This window comes from Cavia porcellus, unplaced genomic scaffold (assembly GCF_034190915.1).
Source record: "Cavia porcellus strain 051 isolate PalLab524CR breed Dunkin Hartley unplaced genomic scaffold, mCavPor4.1 scaffold_14, whole genome shotgun sequence".
NCBI classification, from domain to species: domain Eukaryota; kingdom Metazoa; phylum Chordata; class Mammalia; order Rodentia; family Caviidae; genus Cavia; species Cavia porcellus.
The window spans coordinates 77,505,789-77,524,797 of record NW_026947497.1 but is presented as its reverse complement, the minus strand read 5'-3'; the positions used below and the strand labels follow the sequence as shown (position 1 = coordinate 77,524,797).

At 35.6% G+C, this 19,009-nt stretch overlaps 1 protein-coding gene across 8 annotated transcripts in view; it reads left to right on the top strand.

Annotated features, from left to right (window-relative positions):
- Nucleotides 1-19,009, top strand: part of Atp11b (ATPase phospholipid transporting 11B (putative)) — a 104,522-nt gene that overhangs the window by 26,685 nt on the left and 58,828 nt on the right. For 6 of the 8 annotated variants that reach the window (XM_063224366.1, XM_063224367.1, XM_063224371.1 and 3 more), the window contains exons 4-9: nt 1,812-1,892; nt 8,027-8,134; nt 8,405-8,533; nt 9,528-9,631; nt 13,821-13,868; nt 15,928-15,992. In XM_063224366.1, coding sequence (XP_063080436.1) covers nt 1,812-1,892; nt 8,027-8,134; nt 8,405-8,533; nt 9,528-9,631; nt 13,821-13,868; nt 15,928-15,992 — 535 coding nt within the window. Of the gene's footprint in view, nt 1-42; nt 1,717-1,811; nt 1,893-8,026; nt 8,135-8,404; nt 8,534-9,527; nt 9,632-13,820; nt 13,869-15,309; nt 15,390-15,927; nt 15,993-19,009 lie in introns of those variants that run through there. The other 2 variants (XM_063224372.1, XM_063224374.1) reach the window with 2 other exon arrangements.

Sequence of the window (19,009 nt, the reverse complement as noted above, 5' to 3'; positions counted from 1 at the left end):
GTAAGCTTTATCATCTGGTCATTGTGTGTAAATGTGGTTTCTAAAAATATGTCTTAAAACAGAGAAAGATTGCGATTGTTTTCTTAATCATTTTACCCCAGGACCATTCTTTTTCTACAAAGCTTTCCTATTATATTCAGTGAATAAATAACCTAAATCGCATCTAGATTTCTAAAATATAATCTATGAGTTTTAAGACCAACTGTATTTTGTTTTATTACTTGTGTACTATAGTGTTGATAATTATAATCTAAGCCAATCATTTTTCAGATGCTGTCTCAGCACATAACTATTTTGGCTTTTAACATACTATGAGTATTATTAGCAAGCCTGCTTATGGACAAAGTACATTTTAAAATTTAAGTTCAGTTTTATATGGGAACATTTGTGTACAATATTTCTTTTTTAATCTAAATTTTATTTTATCTGGGAGCAGTGTGATGTATCTTTACTATCAGCTACTTGGAGGAGGCTGAGGCGGGAGGGTTACTTGAGTTTGAAGCAGCTTGAGCAACATAGCAAGACTCATCTCACACAAACAAATCAGTAAATTTTGCTTTAATCTAGAATTTTTAAAACAATTCTAATTTTTAAGCACCCCATGAATATAAATTCTTACATTGGCGATCCTTTTCTTAGCTTGAATCCGTCCGTGTTCATAGGCTCTGACAGCCTTTCACATTGTGCTTTTTTTAATATGTCAAGTTGTCAAGAGAAAAGCCCATGGAATTTGACTGTAAGTCAAGATGTAAAAATAGCAAGTATTTTCCTCTAAGGAGGTAATTCTTTTCTGAAAAACCTTAGCTATTTCTTTCAGTATGACATTGAATTTTTGTATAAGCTCTGAACCTTTCTCTCAGTAGAACCAGGGATTTCAAAGAGGAAATAGTCAAGTAATCATTTTTTTTCTTTTTCTTTCTTTTTTCCTTTTTTTGTGGGGGGCGGGTACTGGCAATTGAACTCAGGACCTTACACTTGTCAGGCAGGCATTGTGCCCCTGAGTTATATTCCTGGCCCCATAGGTAATCATTTTAAAGCTTAAGAAAACATTTACTTTTCTGAAAATTTCCTTTCTGTCATAAACAAAAGGAACTTCTGATTTTATGTCAGTGGAGCATCTACTTGGTTTTCTTAGAAAAGTGAGAAATTATACCAACCACACCACAGAGTCTGCATGCACTGTGATCAGGAACTCAGCATGTCTGTGGAACAGAACAAATGTAATTGGCCTATCCAAAGTAAGAGCACATTAATAAATCATCAGATCAGTGTTCCAGATACCGTGTAATTACTTCAAATACTTTTTCCTGGCAGTTTATTCAACTTCAGTTGTGTGATTTACATTATAATCATAACATCATTTTTCTAGCTATCTTCCTCTGACTCTGGTGGAACAAAATCACTTGGAGAGGGGAAAAAAAATCTTTTCATATTCCTATTCCTAGTTCCTTCTCCCCAGTGTTAGGTTTATTCTGAACCCTAGGGTAAAAATTGCCGACAAAGTGTTTAGCATTTTTTCAGGATGTGCAAAGAAATGTGAAATGAGAATTGAGCAGCTGCATCGCGACGCCTTGGAAATACTGAGGTGGAAATTTAGCAGCCTGTGTATTGAGAAAGCAGGCTGACTGACAACGCTGGCATATGTGTAGATGTCCAGTAAACTTAAATATTCTTCCAATCCGAGATACAGTCAACAAAATAAAATTGTGAACTCAGGTATACTCCCTGCATAATAGTATTGACATTGTAAATATTAATAGCATGACATATACAGTATGAAAATATAATACTCTGCATTTCTTTAAATCTAGCTTATGATTGATACACCTACCAGTCCAATTACCAGTGGACTTCCATTATTCTTTGTGATAACAGTAACCGCCATAAAGCAGGTATGAAATGCTTCCTATTATTGTTGTTTTCCCCCATTCATTGAGAAAATTGTAAATATTTTCACTCCATTGTAATGTGTATTGTTACAAAAATAATTTCCATAAGAAAACAGCAAATTTGTTTGATGCATAATAAAATTAAACTAAGCCACTATTTCAGGTGTCTGATGACTCATGAATGGTTACTGCTTTTAAAGTATTTATTACCTTCACACAGCCAGGCATTACCTAAAAACAAGAATTATGTGTACAAGATAATTTACATGTGAAACATTATTATAATCAACATTGTGGGGTTTGGTGATATTTAAAGGAAGTACAATTCCAAAAAGATACATTTATGTGATAAATTTTCATTTTATAAGATGTAAGGATATGGTATATATAGATTGACATGGAAATAAAATTGACAAGATTCTTTAATTTCTGGAATGAAATACTATTCTTTATCACATAGAATGAGAGGAGCCTATAGATTAATAATAAACCCAAGTTATAAATAAAGAACAAAATGAAAGATAGATATAGGGAGATAGATCTAGGAGATAGATATCAAAAGATCTCAAATGGGAAGGCAATCAAGAGATGGGGGGGGAAGGGAGAAAAAAAGGAATTAAGATGTGTTATGTACATACACCAACTCCACACAAGGGTCGTAAACATGTACTGCACACATGTACTGATGGAAATACTTTTTTTAAATGAAGTAGCCATTTTGGGGAGACAGGTTGTCTAAGGTAGTTGGGAACTGGAGTTGTAATTGATGCTTCATTTCCATGCAAAACTTTCTTTAATACATACAGGTCTGTTGTATATAAAGTCTGTTCAACTGATTAAAGCAATCGTGTAAAGAACTGCATTAATCTTTTAGTGTGTCAGAATATTATGCCACAGTACTCACTAAGTTACTAACTTGTTTTTGCAGATGTCATTTAATCAGAGTAACACAGATTTGTCCCTTGGACCTCTTTTCTGTATATATGTCCTTCCTAGGTGATTTGATCCAGTCTGGTCGTTTAAAGTAGTATCTATACATTATAGTTATTATTAAAATCTACACCATGATTATCAAATCTGTACACTGATGGTTTCTGTCCTGAAACTATTCTTTGAACTCCCATACACACATATACAGATCTTTGCACAAAATTTCCACCTGTACACCTCAGAAGAATCTCAAATGCTGTTTTCTTGTTAAAGCTGTACTACTGTCAGTGGTTCCCCACTTTATTAATAGCACTACCGTGTTTCTACCTCATCTTTTGAGTGCTTTTATCTCTACCTACAAGATCAGCCCCATTAGCCCATGTCACCAGCCTTAGCCCTTGCCTGGACGTCGCATTCTTCTGAGGATCCCTCTGTCCCTTTCCTGCCCCCTACTGATTCCATACTGCAGAAAGGTTGGTCTCTTAGAATTAGACCTGCTACTCTTCCACTTAAAACTCTTCCGTGGTTTCTTACCAGACTATCAAAACACCACTCTAGTGATTGGCGAAGACATAAACAGTTTAGCTTTTGGTTCCTGCATTTATCATTCGTCCTCTTACTTGCTGTTCTCCAGCCACATTCCTGCCACTGCCCTCGAACACAGTGCACATGCTTGTAACTCATAGCCAAATCACTTGACACTCTGTCTTTCTGAAAAGGTTTTCCACCAGATATGTGATGGCACAGCTCAGTCCCTCATTTTACTTGGATTCTTGTACTTTGGCTTTTTGGGGCCCGTGCTCTTCTCTCATTGCCTCTAGTCCTTTTCTTCATCATGACCTCATGTTCCAGTGAATAATTAGTGTACCTGTCATTTTTGTTGAAACATGTTTTATGCTCTGTGAGGGCAGAGACTTTGTTTTATATAATTATGTCAAAGAGCCGGAACAAGGCCATATACATGTAGAGGCTTCAATAAAATATTTGCTAAGTGAATGAATATGAGGGAATGACCTTTCTGAACATTTTTAAAGCACAATACTTCTTGCCGTTATTTTCTAGCATATATTCCCCAGATATGAACTGCATTTAGTTAGAATGTCATACCATTAACTGAATTGAAAAAAATTACAGTGAATACTTATCTGAACAATAATTGTTTTAATAGTAATCGAAAACCTGCCTTCCTCAGAAATGGGTTAAGTAAAAATGCATGAACTCTCAAGGTGTGAACCAGAAAGATTGTACCTCAAATGGGTGCTAGTATAGTTTTTGTAGTTGAATACTAAATTGAGATGAGAGGCTCCTGGTAGTTCAGGGAAAAGGAAAAATATAAATGGTGGTAGAATTTTCAAAAAGTATATTTGATCTGTAAGGATTTTCTCCCTTTCTCAAAACAGAATTTCAGGTTTAGCATTTTCTCTTGTGCAGCAGCTGTTCTTAAGTCTGTTTGTCTTACTTATTTATTTCTTGGTACCAGGGATCAAACCCATGACCTTACACTTGCCAGACAGGCACTTATGCTGCTGAGCTACATCCCCAGCCCCAGTCTTACTCATTTAATAAACACAAAATGCTTCAACATATTGTTCATATTTGTATGTGTATCATTGTAGATCGATAGAACAAATTTTAGAAAAATTATGCTGCATACCTTCCTTCCTTTATTTCCTTTTTTAGTCTGCCTTTTAATAGTTTAACCGAAATAGGAAAGGCTGTATTATCAATTATTGTTAACTTTTCCCAACTGTATTTGAAAGTCATATTTTATAATGGAAAATACAGTGCTGTGATACATAAGATAGTCTTTGCTCTCTGTGAGCTTACAAATCTATAAATTAGAAGGGTAAGGCCCAAATTTAAAGTAATTGAGTACTACAGTAGTAAGATCACTGTTCAGAGGCTGAATGGAACACGATACCTGGATGACTGGGGAGGATCTGGTGGAGTAATTACTAAGATGTGTGTTCAGTGTGGATAAAATGACAGTTGATGAAGAACATAGGAGAGAAACAACTTGAGCAAAAGCCCAAATTCAAGAACAGGTAAAGGCAGGCCTGTTGTTTGGGTAAATTGTAAGGCTGACTGATGTTTGAGCCTGTCTAGGAAAATATTAAGAGATAATTCTAAAAATGTGGGTTGTTACTAAATTAAGGGAGCTAAAAGGTTCTGTTCTCTAATCATTGAATCATTGAAGAGGATTTGAGCAAGATAGTGAAAGCAGTGTTTGGGGAAGATTATTCTGGAGGTAATATGTACAATGAATTAGAATTTTTATATATATACACACACGTACTTTTTTTTTTTGGTACTGTGGATTGAACTCATGACTTTATGCTTGTCAGGCAGGCACTTGTGCCATAGAGCTAAACTCCCAGCCCCTAAAATTTATAACTTTTAAAAGGCATTTTATTATTACCGCCCTACTATTGATATCATCAGACTGTAAAAGAAACTGTACTTTCTGACAGTTTCCAAAAGGTTGTTTTGACTCTCAGTTAAATTTTTCTGAAACCGGGGCTGGGGATTTAGCTCAGCAGCATAAGCACCTGCCTTGCAAGCAGGCAGTCGTGAGTTCAATCCCCGGTACCGATAAAAAAGAAAAAGACAAAAAAAAATTTCTGAAACTGACATATTGAAGTTTAAATGGGGCCATTATAACGTAAGTATTTTAAGAGTTCTTTCATAAAGATTTTCCTCTGAAAAAGACAACCTTTAACATTTTGCTTTATGGTTTATAGTATTTCAGTATTTTAAAATAATGCGTATATTTTTGGGGGGGGTACTGGGAATCAAACTTGGGACCTTGCACTTGCAAGGTAAGTACCGTGCCATGCCCCACATTTTTTTTTAAACAAAAAAAGTCTGTTTCATCTTTTAGTGATGAACAACCTATATATGCAGCTATAAATTTTTTAGTACTAAGGTTGAGTATCCTTTGTTTGAAATGTTTAGGACCAGAAGTGTTTGGGGATTTAGCTCAGCAGCTCTCACGCTTGCCTGGTAAGTGCAAAGTTGTGAGTTCGATCTCTGGTACCAAAAAAACTGAAGGTATGAATCAAGAACAGCTCCACAGATTTCTGGCATGAGCAGCTCCATAGATACAGATGTCATAGTCAAGATGGGGAATATGAGAAATGCGAGAATTTGATGCTAAAATCCTAAATTTAGTTTTGAATGCATTTAAGGTATTTATGAGATATCATAATGAAGATGTTAATAATGCAGTTATTCAAGTTTAGTATTCAGAAGGGAAATAAATCAGATCCAAATTTAAGAATTACCAGTGTACTTTACCATTTCAATGACAGGACAGGAAGAAAGCATCTAGTGAGAGTCAAGTGTGAAGAAAATGTCCATAAGTGTGCTATCGAGGGAAGCTTTGAAAAAGAAACAGAGAAATTACTGAAGAGGTCCTGTGAAAAGCGGTCATGTGTATATAGTGAACACTTAAGAGGGAAAAGTGCTTCCCTGCCTTAGTGCGTGTGTGTAGTCCATGGTAACTACGTTCATGGCAGGGGCGTGCATTCAGCACATCTTCCTGATTTTTACTCCCCTGTCCCATCTTCTCCCTCCATCTCCTGGTCTCCTTGCCATTTGAAAAAGATTTATCTCTTTTTTCCTGTTACCTTTCTTGTATTTACTCTTTATTTATTTATACTTTGGGTTTCTTGTATAAGAGAAAGATTGTAATATTTAAGCTTTTGCATCTGATTTATTTCACTTAACATTACGGTCTCAAGGTGCATCTGTTTTCCTACAAGTGACTCAGATTTACCCTTCGTTATGGCAGTGTAGTATTTCATGGTGTATAAATACCACATTTTCTTTATCCACTTCTCTGTTGATGGACATACAGACCACTCCAAGATTTAGCTAGTATGAGTTGTTCTACTTTAAACATGAGTACCTGCATGTATCAGTATATCACTGGTGTCTTTAATTCTTTTGGAAAGATAACCTAGAAAGGGAACTGTGAAGTCAAATAGAATTTTCTTCTTTTCAGTTTCCATACTGATTTCCTTAGTGGTTATGCTAGTTTCCATTTGCAGCAGCCTCACCATTTGCTATTTGATTTACTGATGATAGCCATTCTTTCTGGGGTAAGGTGGAATTTCACTGCTATTTTAATTTGCATTTCTCTAATGCCCAGTGATGCTGAATATTGTTTTCATATACTTATTGACCTTTGCAGTTGCCCATTTCTCATTAGGTTTCTGAGTTTCATATATATATAATTCATATCCTAGATGCTAGTCCTCTGACTAATGGGAAACATTTTCCCATTCCATAGGTTGTCTCTTCACATTGTTGGTTAGTTCTTTTGCTTTTTTAGTTTTATATAACCCCACTTGTTGATTCCTAATGTTACTTCTTGTACAGTTGGAGTTCTTTTCAGAAATTCCTTCCCTGTTCTCATTTATCTTCTAGCAGGTTGTTTCTGTTTTCCTATTTAAATCTTCGATTCGTTTTGATTTTAGTTTAGTACATGGTGAGAGATGAAGGTCTAGATTCAATCTTCTGTGCACAGCCAGCTTTCCCTGTCAGAAAGATCAGATTACTGTGTGCTCCTGGGGTTGTTTCTGCATCCTTTATTCTGCTCCATTGATCCATGTGTCTGTTTTTTTGCTAGTACCATGCTATTTTTTATTACTGTAGCTTTATAATACAGCTTACAATCATAGTTGTCATTCTTGGCTTGCTTTTGATGCCCAGAATTGTTCTTGGTATTTTCGTGTCTTCTGGTTCCATATGAATTTTAGGATTGTTTTTTCCCTCTGGTTCTGTGAGGAATACTGTTGATATTTGGAATGGGACTGCATTAGATCTAGGTATTACATTCTTCTTGATGCTATAGGGAATGATATTATTTTTCTAATTTCTTTCTTGGTGGGTTCATTATTGGTGTACGGGAAGGAATGCTATTGAATTTTGAATGTTGATTTTGTATCCTATTTTGATGAATTTATTTTAATTCTAGGAGTCTTGGTGGAATTTTTTTAGGTCTTCTATGTAAAAGATCATGTTGTCTGCAAATAAAGACTCCAGAGGGGAATGAATGTCAAATACTTACAAGCAGATGCATCAGAATAGCCTAGGGTATTCTGCTGAACACTGTTTGGGGGGAGTTCTTGTTGCTTTCTTTTCTCATTTGATAAAAATAATTTTATACTGGAAAGAGGATTTTTTTATTTTGATATTTTCAGGGTTATGAAGATTGGTTACGACATAACTCAGATAATGAAGTAAATGGAGCTCCTGTTTATGTTGTACGAAGTGGTGGCCTTGTAAAAACTAGATCAAAAAACATTCGGGTATGTATTGTAAACAAGAGAAAATTCTATTGATATGGCACATAATTCTAGTCTTGATTATATTTTAGTTAAAAAATCTTTTATTTTTTTAACAGTAAATCACTAACAGAGTCGGAGGCATGTCTCAAACTTACATAGCATACTTGAGACCCCAGGTTTGATACCCAGCACTGCAAATATTAACAATTTAGGCCACTTATGTAGAAACCAGTAAAAATGTCTTTGTCTTTTAAAACCTGTATATTCACATTTCCCTTGAATTCTTTACAGGTGGGCGATATTGTGCGAATAGCCAAAGATGAAATCTTCCCTGCAGACTTGGTGCTCCTCTCCTCTGATCGGCCCGATGGTTCATGTCACGTTACGACTGCTAGTTTGGATGGAGAAACAAACCTAAAGGTTTGTTTGTGTGTATGTCTGAAGGTGGAGTGATAATGATATTTTCCATTGGTTGAAAAAATAAAGTATGACCTGATAAAGGCGAATTTTTAAACTTACTGATAAATACATTTAAAAATTATGAAGTTTTTACAAAGTGGTTTGCTTTGGTTTGGTTTGCTTTGGTTTGAGACAGGATCTTGCTCTGTAGTTCAGAACTCACTTTTTAACCCAGGACGGCCCTGAACTCATAGCTATCCTTCTGCCTCAGTCTCCCAAGTGCTGGGGTTACAGGCATGTATCACCATGCCCAGCTTTTTCTATTTGTTTGTTTGTTTGTTTATTTGTTTGTTTGTTTCTGAGATACAGTCGTGTTGGGTAGTTCAGGCTGGACTCACTATGTAGTCCAGGCTGGTCTTTCTTTTCCTTCTTTCCTTCCCTCCCTCCTCTTTCTTTCTTTCTTTCTTTCTTTCTTTCTTTCTTTTTTTCTTCTTTCGTTCTTCAGGCTAGTTTTGAACTCACAGCAGTCCTCCTTCCTCAGCTTCCTAGTACTGGGATTGTAGGCACACACCACTGTGCCTAGTTAAATATTTTTTAAAAAGTAACTTCATATGATTTTGTTAGTTCAAGCTGGAAATGGAAAGTGTTTTTAAGAAAAATATCTTTTAATATTTTTCATGAGTTTTTTTAGTTAAGGGACAAATTGAAATTTTCTGTTTCAGATTATTGTCAAGTCTAAAAGTTCACTTTTTATCATATGAAATTGTTTATAATAAACTTCGAGCAGTAGTGAATATGCATAGACTTAATTTCCTTTTGTGCAGATAGCCTCTGTAGACAGATAATGCCAGCAATCCCTTTGCTCTGTTTTATACTCCGGGTTCTATCTAGCTGAGTGATCTCAAATACAGTATGATAAGACTGCATCTGTAAAAGAGATTTCAAGTAGAAAGTGATGTCTGCAGGATACGTTTGGATATAAATTCTTTTTTCTTTTCTTTTTTTTTCCCCCCAGACACATGTAGCAGTTCCAGAAACAGCAGTATTACAAACAGTTGCCAATTTAGACAGCCTGATAGCTGTAATAGAATGCCAGCAGCCAGAAGCAGACTTGTACAGGTAGGTGTGATAGTTAGTGTATTTTTAGTCCTTCAGACAGACCTATGGTTTGCAACCATGTCTACTTTTCTATTACCTATTTTTCTTTATAAACTAGTGTGCTTACTTCTTAGTTATAGTAGTATATAGACATTAGATTATTTCTGTAGAATAATTCTAATGAGTTTTTTTAAGCTACATGAAGTTGGGGTTATGTCTTTGTGGTCACCATCGTATAGAAATAATTACTTTTAGAGTCTTATGTATGATTTACATAGCTTTCAGGAGTTTACATCTATAACACATGATAAAGTACAAAAATAAAATTTAACATAAATATTATCTTGAAGTCCTAAGTTCCTTAAGGACAGAAACTGTTTGTATCTTAGCACCTATCACAGTAAGCACAAAGTAAAAAAATAAATTTTTTTAGTGTATTACATTTGTAAAGATCCTATTGAAAAGAGCATAGAAACTTTACCATTATCTTGCTAAGTTTTTGAGTCATTATTCACTGATTCCCCCTATTACTGTGGACTATGGAATGCAAACAGCTGTTTACTGAAGACATGAAAGCACTCAGCTCATTTCTGCACAGTAACTAGTAGACTAAACTACAAGCATATTGAAAAAAATCTCCTCTAGCTTTTTGTACATGTCTCCCCCTGTTGGTTGAAATAGTTCAAAATCTTATCTTTAATCACTGGCAACTTTTATATGTGTTCGTTTTGCATCCATATCTTTATAATGGAGGAGTTCCCTGTCCAGTGTTATAAAAACCTTGCATTTTTATAAAAGTAAAACATAGCACAGAATAGCATAGCACAGAACTTCTCAGTTAACTAAACTATTTGGAATCCTGTGCATTAGGAACATGTAAACTGTAAGGTTAAGATTTCTCTATTGCTATTATGTCCTAGACATAGGCCACTGCAAAAAAAAATTATTACAAACTAGAAAATGATGAAGAACTAAACAAGCATAAGATTAATATGAAATGAAGTATTAGTAATGCTTTGGTCTATGGTTTTTGTTTGTTTGTTTAGTTTTTGTTTTTGAGACAGGGTCTTGCTGTGTAGCGCAGGCTGGCTTTGAACTCATGGCAGTCCTCCTGCCTCCAAAGTGCTGGGGTTATAGGCATGTGCCACCACACCCAGTTTTGGTCTGTGGTTTGGAAAATGAGGGAAATTTTTTAAAACTTTTTTTAAACAGTATCGGAGATTAAATCCAGGCCTTTGCTATGGACTGCATCCTCAGGCATTTTCTTGTGTCTTGTTTTGAGACAGGATTTGTATTTCTGTTTTGACTGATTTTACAGTCACTAAGCTGCTCAGGAATACTTGGAATACTGCCCGAGATTCCCAGCATACATAAGTTATAGGGGCGCTACTGTTTGGTTTTTGTTGATTGGGTTATTTTTTTAATTATGTTTTATTTGTTTGTTTGTTTGTTTGTTTGTTTTCAGTACTGGGATCAGACTCTGGATAATCTACCACTGAGCTACCCCATTTTTTATTTTTAGGTTAAGAATTTGCTAAATTGTCAGGACTATTCTCTTGTGGTCCTCCTGCCTTAGCCTCCCAAGTGTCTGGAGTGATCAGCATACATTACCACAACTGCCCTAATTTTTATTGTGTGGTCAAAGTATCAGTTTATGTTATTTTCTTCTTGTTTCGAAATTTTACTAAAATTAGTAATTGCTAATTCATATTTTTAAACTACTTTCAATTTGTATTTTCTTATTATAAAGATAAACCATTTTCTTGTGTTTTAGGTTTTTTCCCCTTAAAAGGAACATTATTATTTCTTTCTCAATTGCATGTTTATTATTCCTCCTAAAAACATATTATTCCTCTTAAAAATTTTTAATAGCTTATCAACAGAACATATCATACCTGAGTGTGGTAAAGCACACCTATAGTTCCAGCATTCTGGGAAGCTGGGGCAGGAGGGTCACAAGTTCAAACCAAGCCTGGGAATTTAACAACTTAGTGAGACTCTGTCTCAGAGTAGTGAAAGAAAGAAAGCAAAGGAAAGGACTGGAGATGGAGCTTCGTGTGAAAGCCCTGCGTTCAGCCTCTGCTGCCGCACAGAGAGCGGGAGAGAGAGACACTTGCTAGTAGGTGATTCTGGTGAGCTGCAGAAAGAAGTAAAGCCTAGAGCAGCCTTCTGTTCAGGCAACCTCTAGCATGTGCTTGCCACAGTAGCCCCCACTCTCCCTCTTCTCTGTCTGTCTGTCTGTCTGTCTGTCTCTCACGGCTTCTCTCTGCTTTAGTACCCTCTCTTGTGTTTCCATCCCTTTATGTTTTAGACTCCTGACTCAACTCTTTCACAGCTATGAATTTTTATAGCAAAATAATAAAATTCCATTCCTAGGAATTATCTTAAAAGTGTGGAAAGATGTATACCCAACCAGGGCAAGATATTATTTAGCCTGTTCATAAGTTGAGGGGGCGGACTCTACACTTTCCATCAGTAGTGATATAAATGAATTATACAGAAACAAAAAATGCTTATTATATATGACTACTAACAATAGTAATGTAGATACAAGTTTTTGGTAGAGCATGTTACCAACAATATTTGTGATACGATCCTGTTTTTGTTTGTGAGATCTGTATATATGTATATGTGTGTATGTACAAAAAGTGCCTGAAAAGCATACCCCAAAATACTAGCAGTATTTATATTTAAATGGTTGGAATACCAGCTATTGTTACTTCCTTTTTATGTCTTTGTATAGTATCTGAATGGTTTTATAAAATATGTGCATTCTTAAATGTGAATGTGAATGTAGTCTTTAAATCAGAAAAGGAAATAAGAAAGTTATTCCTGACCGGCGCAGCCCCCCCAATGAGACAGAGGACGCTCTTGTTGGTAACAGGAACTGCTGCTTTATTGCCGCGCGCTCTGGCTTATATATTCGGCCGTGACCAATCACATATCACCACGGAGTCAGCACGGGGCGAGCACGGAGTGTGCACGGGGAGGCTAGTTAGGAGAGGGACATAGCGCATTGCGGAAGCTGACGTGGTTCTTAGTCCCGGCCAGGGTATAGTATGTTGAGCACCTGCGCCCAACATATTCCTACTTTGAAAAACTGAAAATACAGATTAGAGAAAGGGATGGATGAAGTGCTGGTGAATTCACTGTGAAACTGGCTTGAACAAAGACTGGAAGTGCTTTAAAATCATGAGTAATGGGACAGATAAAAAGAAACAGATGCCTTGTTGGAATTTAGCTAAAGGAAACAAAAGTACTTATCACTTATCATCTCTGAAAGGTGTCCAGGGAGACATCAGCTGAACTTGTCCTTAGAATCTAAATCCAACTGGATTTAGACAGGAGCCAAGGCTACATAAAATTCCATTAAGTAGAGAGAATAAAAGCCATACTTCTCTCCAAGGAGATGAAGGAAATAGAAGAGGGTAGGAAAGGATAATGATGCCAGTCTCCAAGGGACAGATGGCCTGTGGCCTGGGAAGAGGAAGAGTAATGGAAGACATTTGGAAGGGAACACGAAGCTCTGCTAGGACTCAGAATTTACTTCTCACACTAGTAGAAAATACCGTTATGCTAGAGTTGACTTTATGCAGTGGAGCAATTGGAACTAAAAGGCCAGTCTGTGGAAATCCACAATGCTAACAGATCAGTCACACTAGATTTCAAGCAACCAGAAATTTAATTATGACTCCACGGGGAGAGAAGGTCAAAAGCCCACTGATAGGTTTTGGCTTGCTACACCATCACTGCCAATTGACTCATACGTAGTAATTGGTTAATGAATGTCTGTTGAATAATTGAATGAGTAAGCACTGGTTCCAATGATCTCTTAGGTCACAGGAGACTTTAGTAAATTATAATAAAAATGTGGACATTTCATTGTTGGCTAAATCATATATGTAGTCTTGTGTAGCAATTATAAATTCTTACAGTAACCAAGGTAATAATATATAACATGCTGGCATTTTGAAAACACTTTTTCATTCATTACCTCATTTATAACTGAAATAGAGATGGCAAGAATATTAAAATTTTTAAAGCATAAATACTACATATTCATTTTTATAGTTTATAGCATGACTGTTGGTCTGTTCATATTTACAAAAGGTTGATTTATGTTTCATGGATGGAAATAGTTTTAAACTACTGTGTTCTGCTCATTGACTTGATAAGTAATACAATATCATTTCTATAATACGGTACATAGATTCATGGGACGAATGATAATAACTCAGCAAATGGAAGAAATTGTAAGGTAAGAATAAATTTGTGTTATCTACTCTTTAGAGGGAACTGTTTGAAAGAGGAACTGAAATCGTGGAATGAGGTTAATTTTAAAACATTTAGCCCTGTAGCTAGTAATTTGTAGCATCAGCAAGTGAAGATGAAATAGCTTATGAAATGATGTCAGAATAATTTAGCAAGATTTGGATTTCATTTCTTTCTTGTTTTTTTTTTTGTTGTTGTTGTTTTTTGTTTTTTTATAATAATAGCTGCTGCTTACTCGAATCCTCACACAGTGGAACCCACAGTACTTAGTCCGGAGTGTGAGGGGTTGCATGTAGCTGCAGTAGAGCGTGTGCTTACTGAGTTTAAAACCGAGTGCCACCCCCAAATGTTTTATGCACCATATAGCAAGTATAAATGCTACGGTCTTTACTTCAGAATCATTCAGTGCAAACTAGAACATTTAGTACTCAGTGCAGAACTGGTTACTTATTTTGATTGGTTTTTGGCTTATTTGGTTATCTTCGCTTTTTCTCCCTCAATATTCACTTTAATTTTGGCATCTTAATGAATGACTTTTTGGGTCAGTTAAAAGATTTGCTGATAGAATGAAATTACATTGCTATTCATGACCAACGGGCTTAAATTAGAATCAATCTTAGAGTCATTCCTAAATTTCTAATCAAATTTGACATGTTACTTCTTATTGGGAGACATATTTAGTTTATACTGTCTGTAGGAAATAAGTCACTAATAGAAAAAGTTGAGTACTTTTAAAGTGAAATCAACAAGGCACCAAAATTATCATGTGTTAGCGCTGATTCAAATTTTAATGAACATCAACATAAGAGCATATTCAATAAACTCTATAAACAAGATCTTGCTATAGACCCTGCTGACTAACTGTTCCAGGGCTTATTTTCATTTCCATGGTGGAATAGTGAGAAATGTGAATAATCATCTGAATTGCATTAAGAACTGTGGCTGGTAAAGGGAAGCGGAAATTATGTTACTTCCACTCCTGGAGTAACTAAAAGATTATACCATGTTCCTTACTGAAGTAACTGAAATGAACTGATGAGTTGCCATTAAAATCTAAAGCTTGGATCCCAGTGTGAACTCAAAGCATTCTTCTTCATTGTTAGAAGCAATATGGGGAGGAAAAGAGTCACTTTATAGCTCCTGAATAGTTGCCACATTGATTCTGGAATATCCGTGAAGTGTGCTCCAAATGTCTAATAAAATCATACTTGTTAACCAGGTCCCAAACACTAGACCCTTCTTGGCTCATCACATTTTTTTCAGTGTTTGGATCTGCAGGTGTTTTTAAATCAATGACTCACTTTCACTAAATATATATGTATCTTTAGGAAAACATAAGGAGTTTCAACAAGATAAAGACTTTAATTTACCCATAAAAAACTCTTAATGATTTTGCTGTCACTAAGAAGATACAATTTCCTTTCTAGTTATTCCTTGTCATTTTATATCTCCTTTATGGAGAGAAATTCAGACAGCAAGAAGACGCGTGCTCCAAGAAGTATGCAATGCAAGTAGTCAAATCGTACTGTGTGATCTTGCTTACAAAAACACTAACATATTGTCTACATTATATTTTGTTATCCAGCATAATTTTAATTGTTCAGGACTCATGCATTTGTATACAAATCATACAGTTTATATTTACATTGCATTTTAATTCAGCTATTTCCAAAGCTGTTTATTAATTTTGCTCAACTTTTAAAATTCTATCTTTTGCTTAACTTTCTTAAATTACTGCTTAATCATTGACTTCGTTATATTTTGTGTTCTAAAAATTTGAAACAAGTGGCTTTGTGAGTTTACTTCCATGCCTATTTTATTTCTGAGCCACTAACCTTACAGTGACTGAAATGCTAAAGTAGGTGTTTATTGTTATAGTAACTAACATCATGGTTGGCCTAGACAACTTTATAATAGCTAGGGTTTTGGTTTTATATGAAACTAGTGTATTCCCTATAATTTAAGTACTTCCTTACTAACAATGCCCTTTAGTTAAACTGAGTTTTCCGTATCCAATGTTTTTTTAATTTCTCTTTTTTTCTTAGGCCTCTGGGCCCAGAGAGTCTTCTGCTTCGTGGAGCCAGACTAAAAAACACCAAAGAAATTTTTGGTTTGTACATATTAAAAGTTTGTAAATATTCTTTTGCATTGATGCTTTATATGATTGATTGATTTTGTCTTTTTGAGGCAAGATCTCACTATGCAGTTCAGGCTGGCCTTGGGCTCACTTTGTAGCCCAGGCTGGTCTCCTATCTCAGCCTCCCAAGTGCTGGAATTACAGGCATGTACCACCATGCCTGGCTCATATGAAATACTTTTAAAAGTACAGCATACGTGGCCTTTTGAATGCATAATTTATTAATGAAATGTTATGTAATTTCTTAGAATTTTTTTGCAATGATTGTTTTGTCTTTTTGAGATAAGGTCTCTCTATGCAGTTTAGGCTGGCCTTGAGCTCTCTTTGTAGCTTAGGCTGGTCTCAAACTCACAACAATCCTCCTGTCTCAGCCTCCCAAGTGCCAGGATTACAGATATGAGCCACAGTTCAACGATTGTTTTAATATTGCATTTTTTTGTTATTAGCCCTTGAATAATAGAGTCTGGCTCTTTAATTTTCTTTGATGTGACTTGTGCAACTGAACACTTAAGAAAATAATTCTGAGCCAGGGATGGTGGCAAACAACTGTAATTCCAACACTAAAGAGGCTGAGGCAGGAAGCTTACCTTGAGTTCAAGGCCAGCCTGGGCTACATAGTAAGTTCAAGGTCAGCCTGAACTACCCAGCATGACCCTGTCTCAAAAGAAATGTGTATGAGAGCCTCTTTTAGAAATGTGTATGAGAGCCAGTGTAATATAGCACCTTGCACACTAAACACCTTCCTACATGGAACTAATTCCATGTAAGAATAATCACAATGGAATTAATAACCACTAATTCATTTATTGAACAAATTATCATTGATCTCTTACTCTACTAAGTAGTGTAGAGTGTGTACTGGTAACCAGCTCCTCCAGTTTCTGGAATATCCTGGCCCACTATTAACTCAGCTTTTTTTTTTTTTTTTTTTGCTTTTTTTGTTTTAGTTTTAGTTTTAATTTTTTATTAGTATGTATTTGCATTATATAATGATTACATTCCTTGTAGAGAGTTGGTACAGACATATAACATACCTTAATTCTTTTCTTCATCACATTTTCCTCTCCCTCCTCCCCTTCTTATTTTAAAAAGATCTATCTCACTACATCCTGTTGTCTTGTCTTGTCTTTTGCATGCATACCCATGTTTGTAGCAGCACAATTCATAATAGCTAAATCCTGGAAGCAACCTATATGTTTATAGGACAAATGGTTAAGAGGATGCAGCAGACAGAATGGCATACTGCTCTGCTTTAAAGAAGGGAAAAATGAGTCATTTGTAACCTTGACACCATACTGTAAAGTAAAATAAATCAGCCTCACACACTTAAATCTCACATGGTTCCTTTATATTAGAAACTCAAGATATATAAATAATTAGCAAAATAATTACAGCCCTTGAAATCTTCCATATTCTCTTTTCATATACCTGTACTATATCGTATCTCAAAGTGTTAGATACTCTGATAAACAAATGCATTTTTTGGGCCAGGGATATAGCCAGAGGCATAAGTGTCTGCCTGGCAAGTACAAGGTCCTGAGTTCAGTTCCTGGTACAAAAAAAAAAATACTTGCTTGCTTTCCTTTTTTTTTTTGGTACCGAGCATCAAACTCATGACCTCAGGCTTGTCAGGCAAGCACTTATGCTGCTGAGCTAAATCTCCAGCCCTGAAATGTGTGTTTTTGTTGTGTTGTTTTGTTTTGTTCTGTTTTGTTTTGTCAGAACAGAACAATTTAAGCAACATAGTGTTTCACCACAAGATAACCCGACATAACAGTAGTTACCATACTGTCTCTTTCCTTGAAATAGTTGAGTATATCTTCATATACTATAGCATCAAACGTAACAAGACTGTAAAACCATTCAAGAGAATGAAAGTATTACAGGGTATTTAGAACAAACTAACAAAAAACGAACAGTGGTTTCTATATTATCTCCTTATCTATAAAAAATTTTGTTTGTAGCCGGGGATTTAGCTCAGTGACACAAGCACCTGCCTGCAAAGTGCAAGGCCACGAGTTTGATCCCTGGTACCAAAAAAAAAAAAAATGTTTATACTATCACATATAATAAAATCCAATAAGATACAACGTGATAAAACCAATGGAGACAGAAGAACAAAAGCTTGATGGGCTTCCAAACAAGATGATATTTAAATCAGCACTAGCTGTTATAATGTCTTGTTTTCTTCAGAATAACTGTTCATACCATTGCAGACAATAAAATCAGACAACCCAGAATAAAACCCTTCCAATTAATGAATGAAAACATAAGGCTTCAAAGCAATATAATGGGGAATCATTACCACATACTTTTATGTATGCTTACCATTTCTTACACTAGGGAAACTATTCAGTATTTATACATGTGAGTTTGATTTATTTCGCTTGTGAGTATGGTCTCAAGCTGCACCCATTTATTTATAAATATCTCAATGTGATCATTCTTTATAGCTGAGTAATACTCCATTGTGTAAAAATACCACAACTTTTTTATCCATTCCTCAGTTGATGGACACTTAGGTTGTTTCCAAGATCTGGCGATTACAAATTGTGCTGCTATAAACATAGGTGCACATATACCACTGTGGTATGATGTTTTCAGTTCTTCTGGGAATATACCTAGAAGTAGAATAGCTAGAACAAATGGGACTTCCAATCCTAGCTTTTTGAGAAATCTCCAGACTGACCTCCACAATGGTTGCACCAGTCTACACTCCCACCAACAGTGCAGGAGAGTTCCTTTTTCCCCACAACCTCTCCAGAATTATTTGTTGGTAGTTTTCTTGATCCTGGCCATTCTTTCAGGAGTGAAATGGAATCTCAGTGTGGTTTTAATTTGCATTTCTCTAATGAGTAATGATGATGAACATTTTTTCATGTATTTATCTGACATTTGTATGAAATGCGTATTTTTAAGAGGAGATGATAAGTAAGTCTTGGCAAGGATGTATAAACATAAGAACCCTCTTACACTGCTAATGAGAGTAT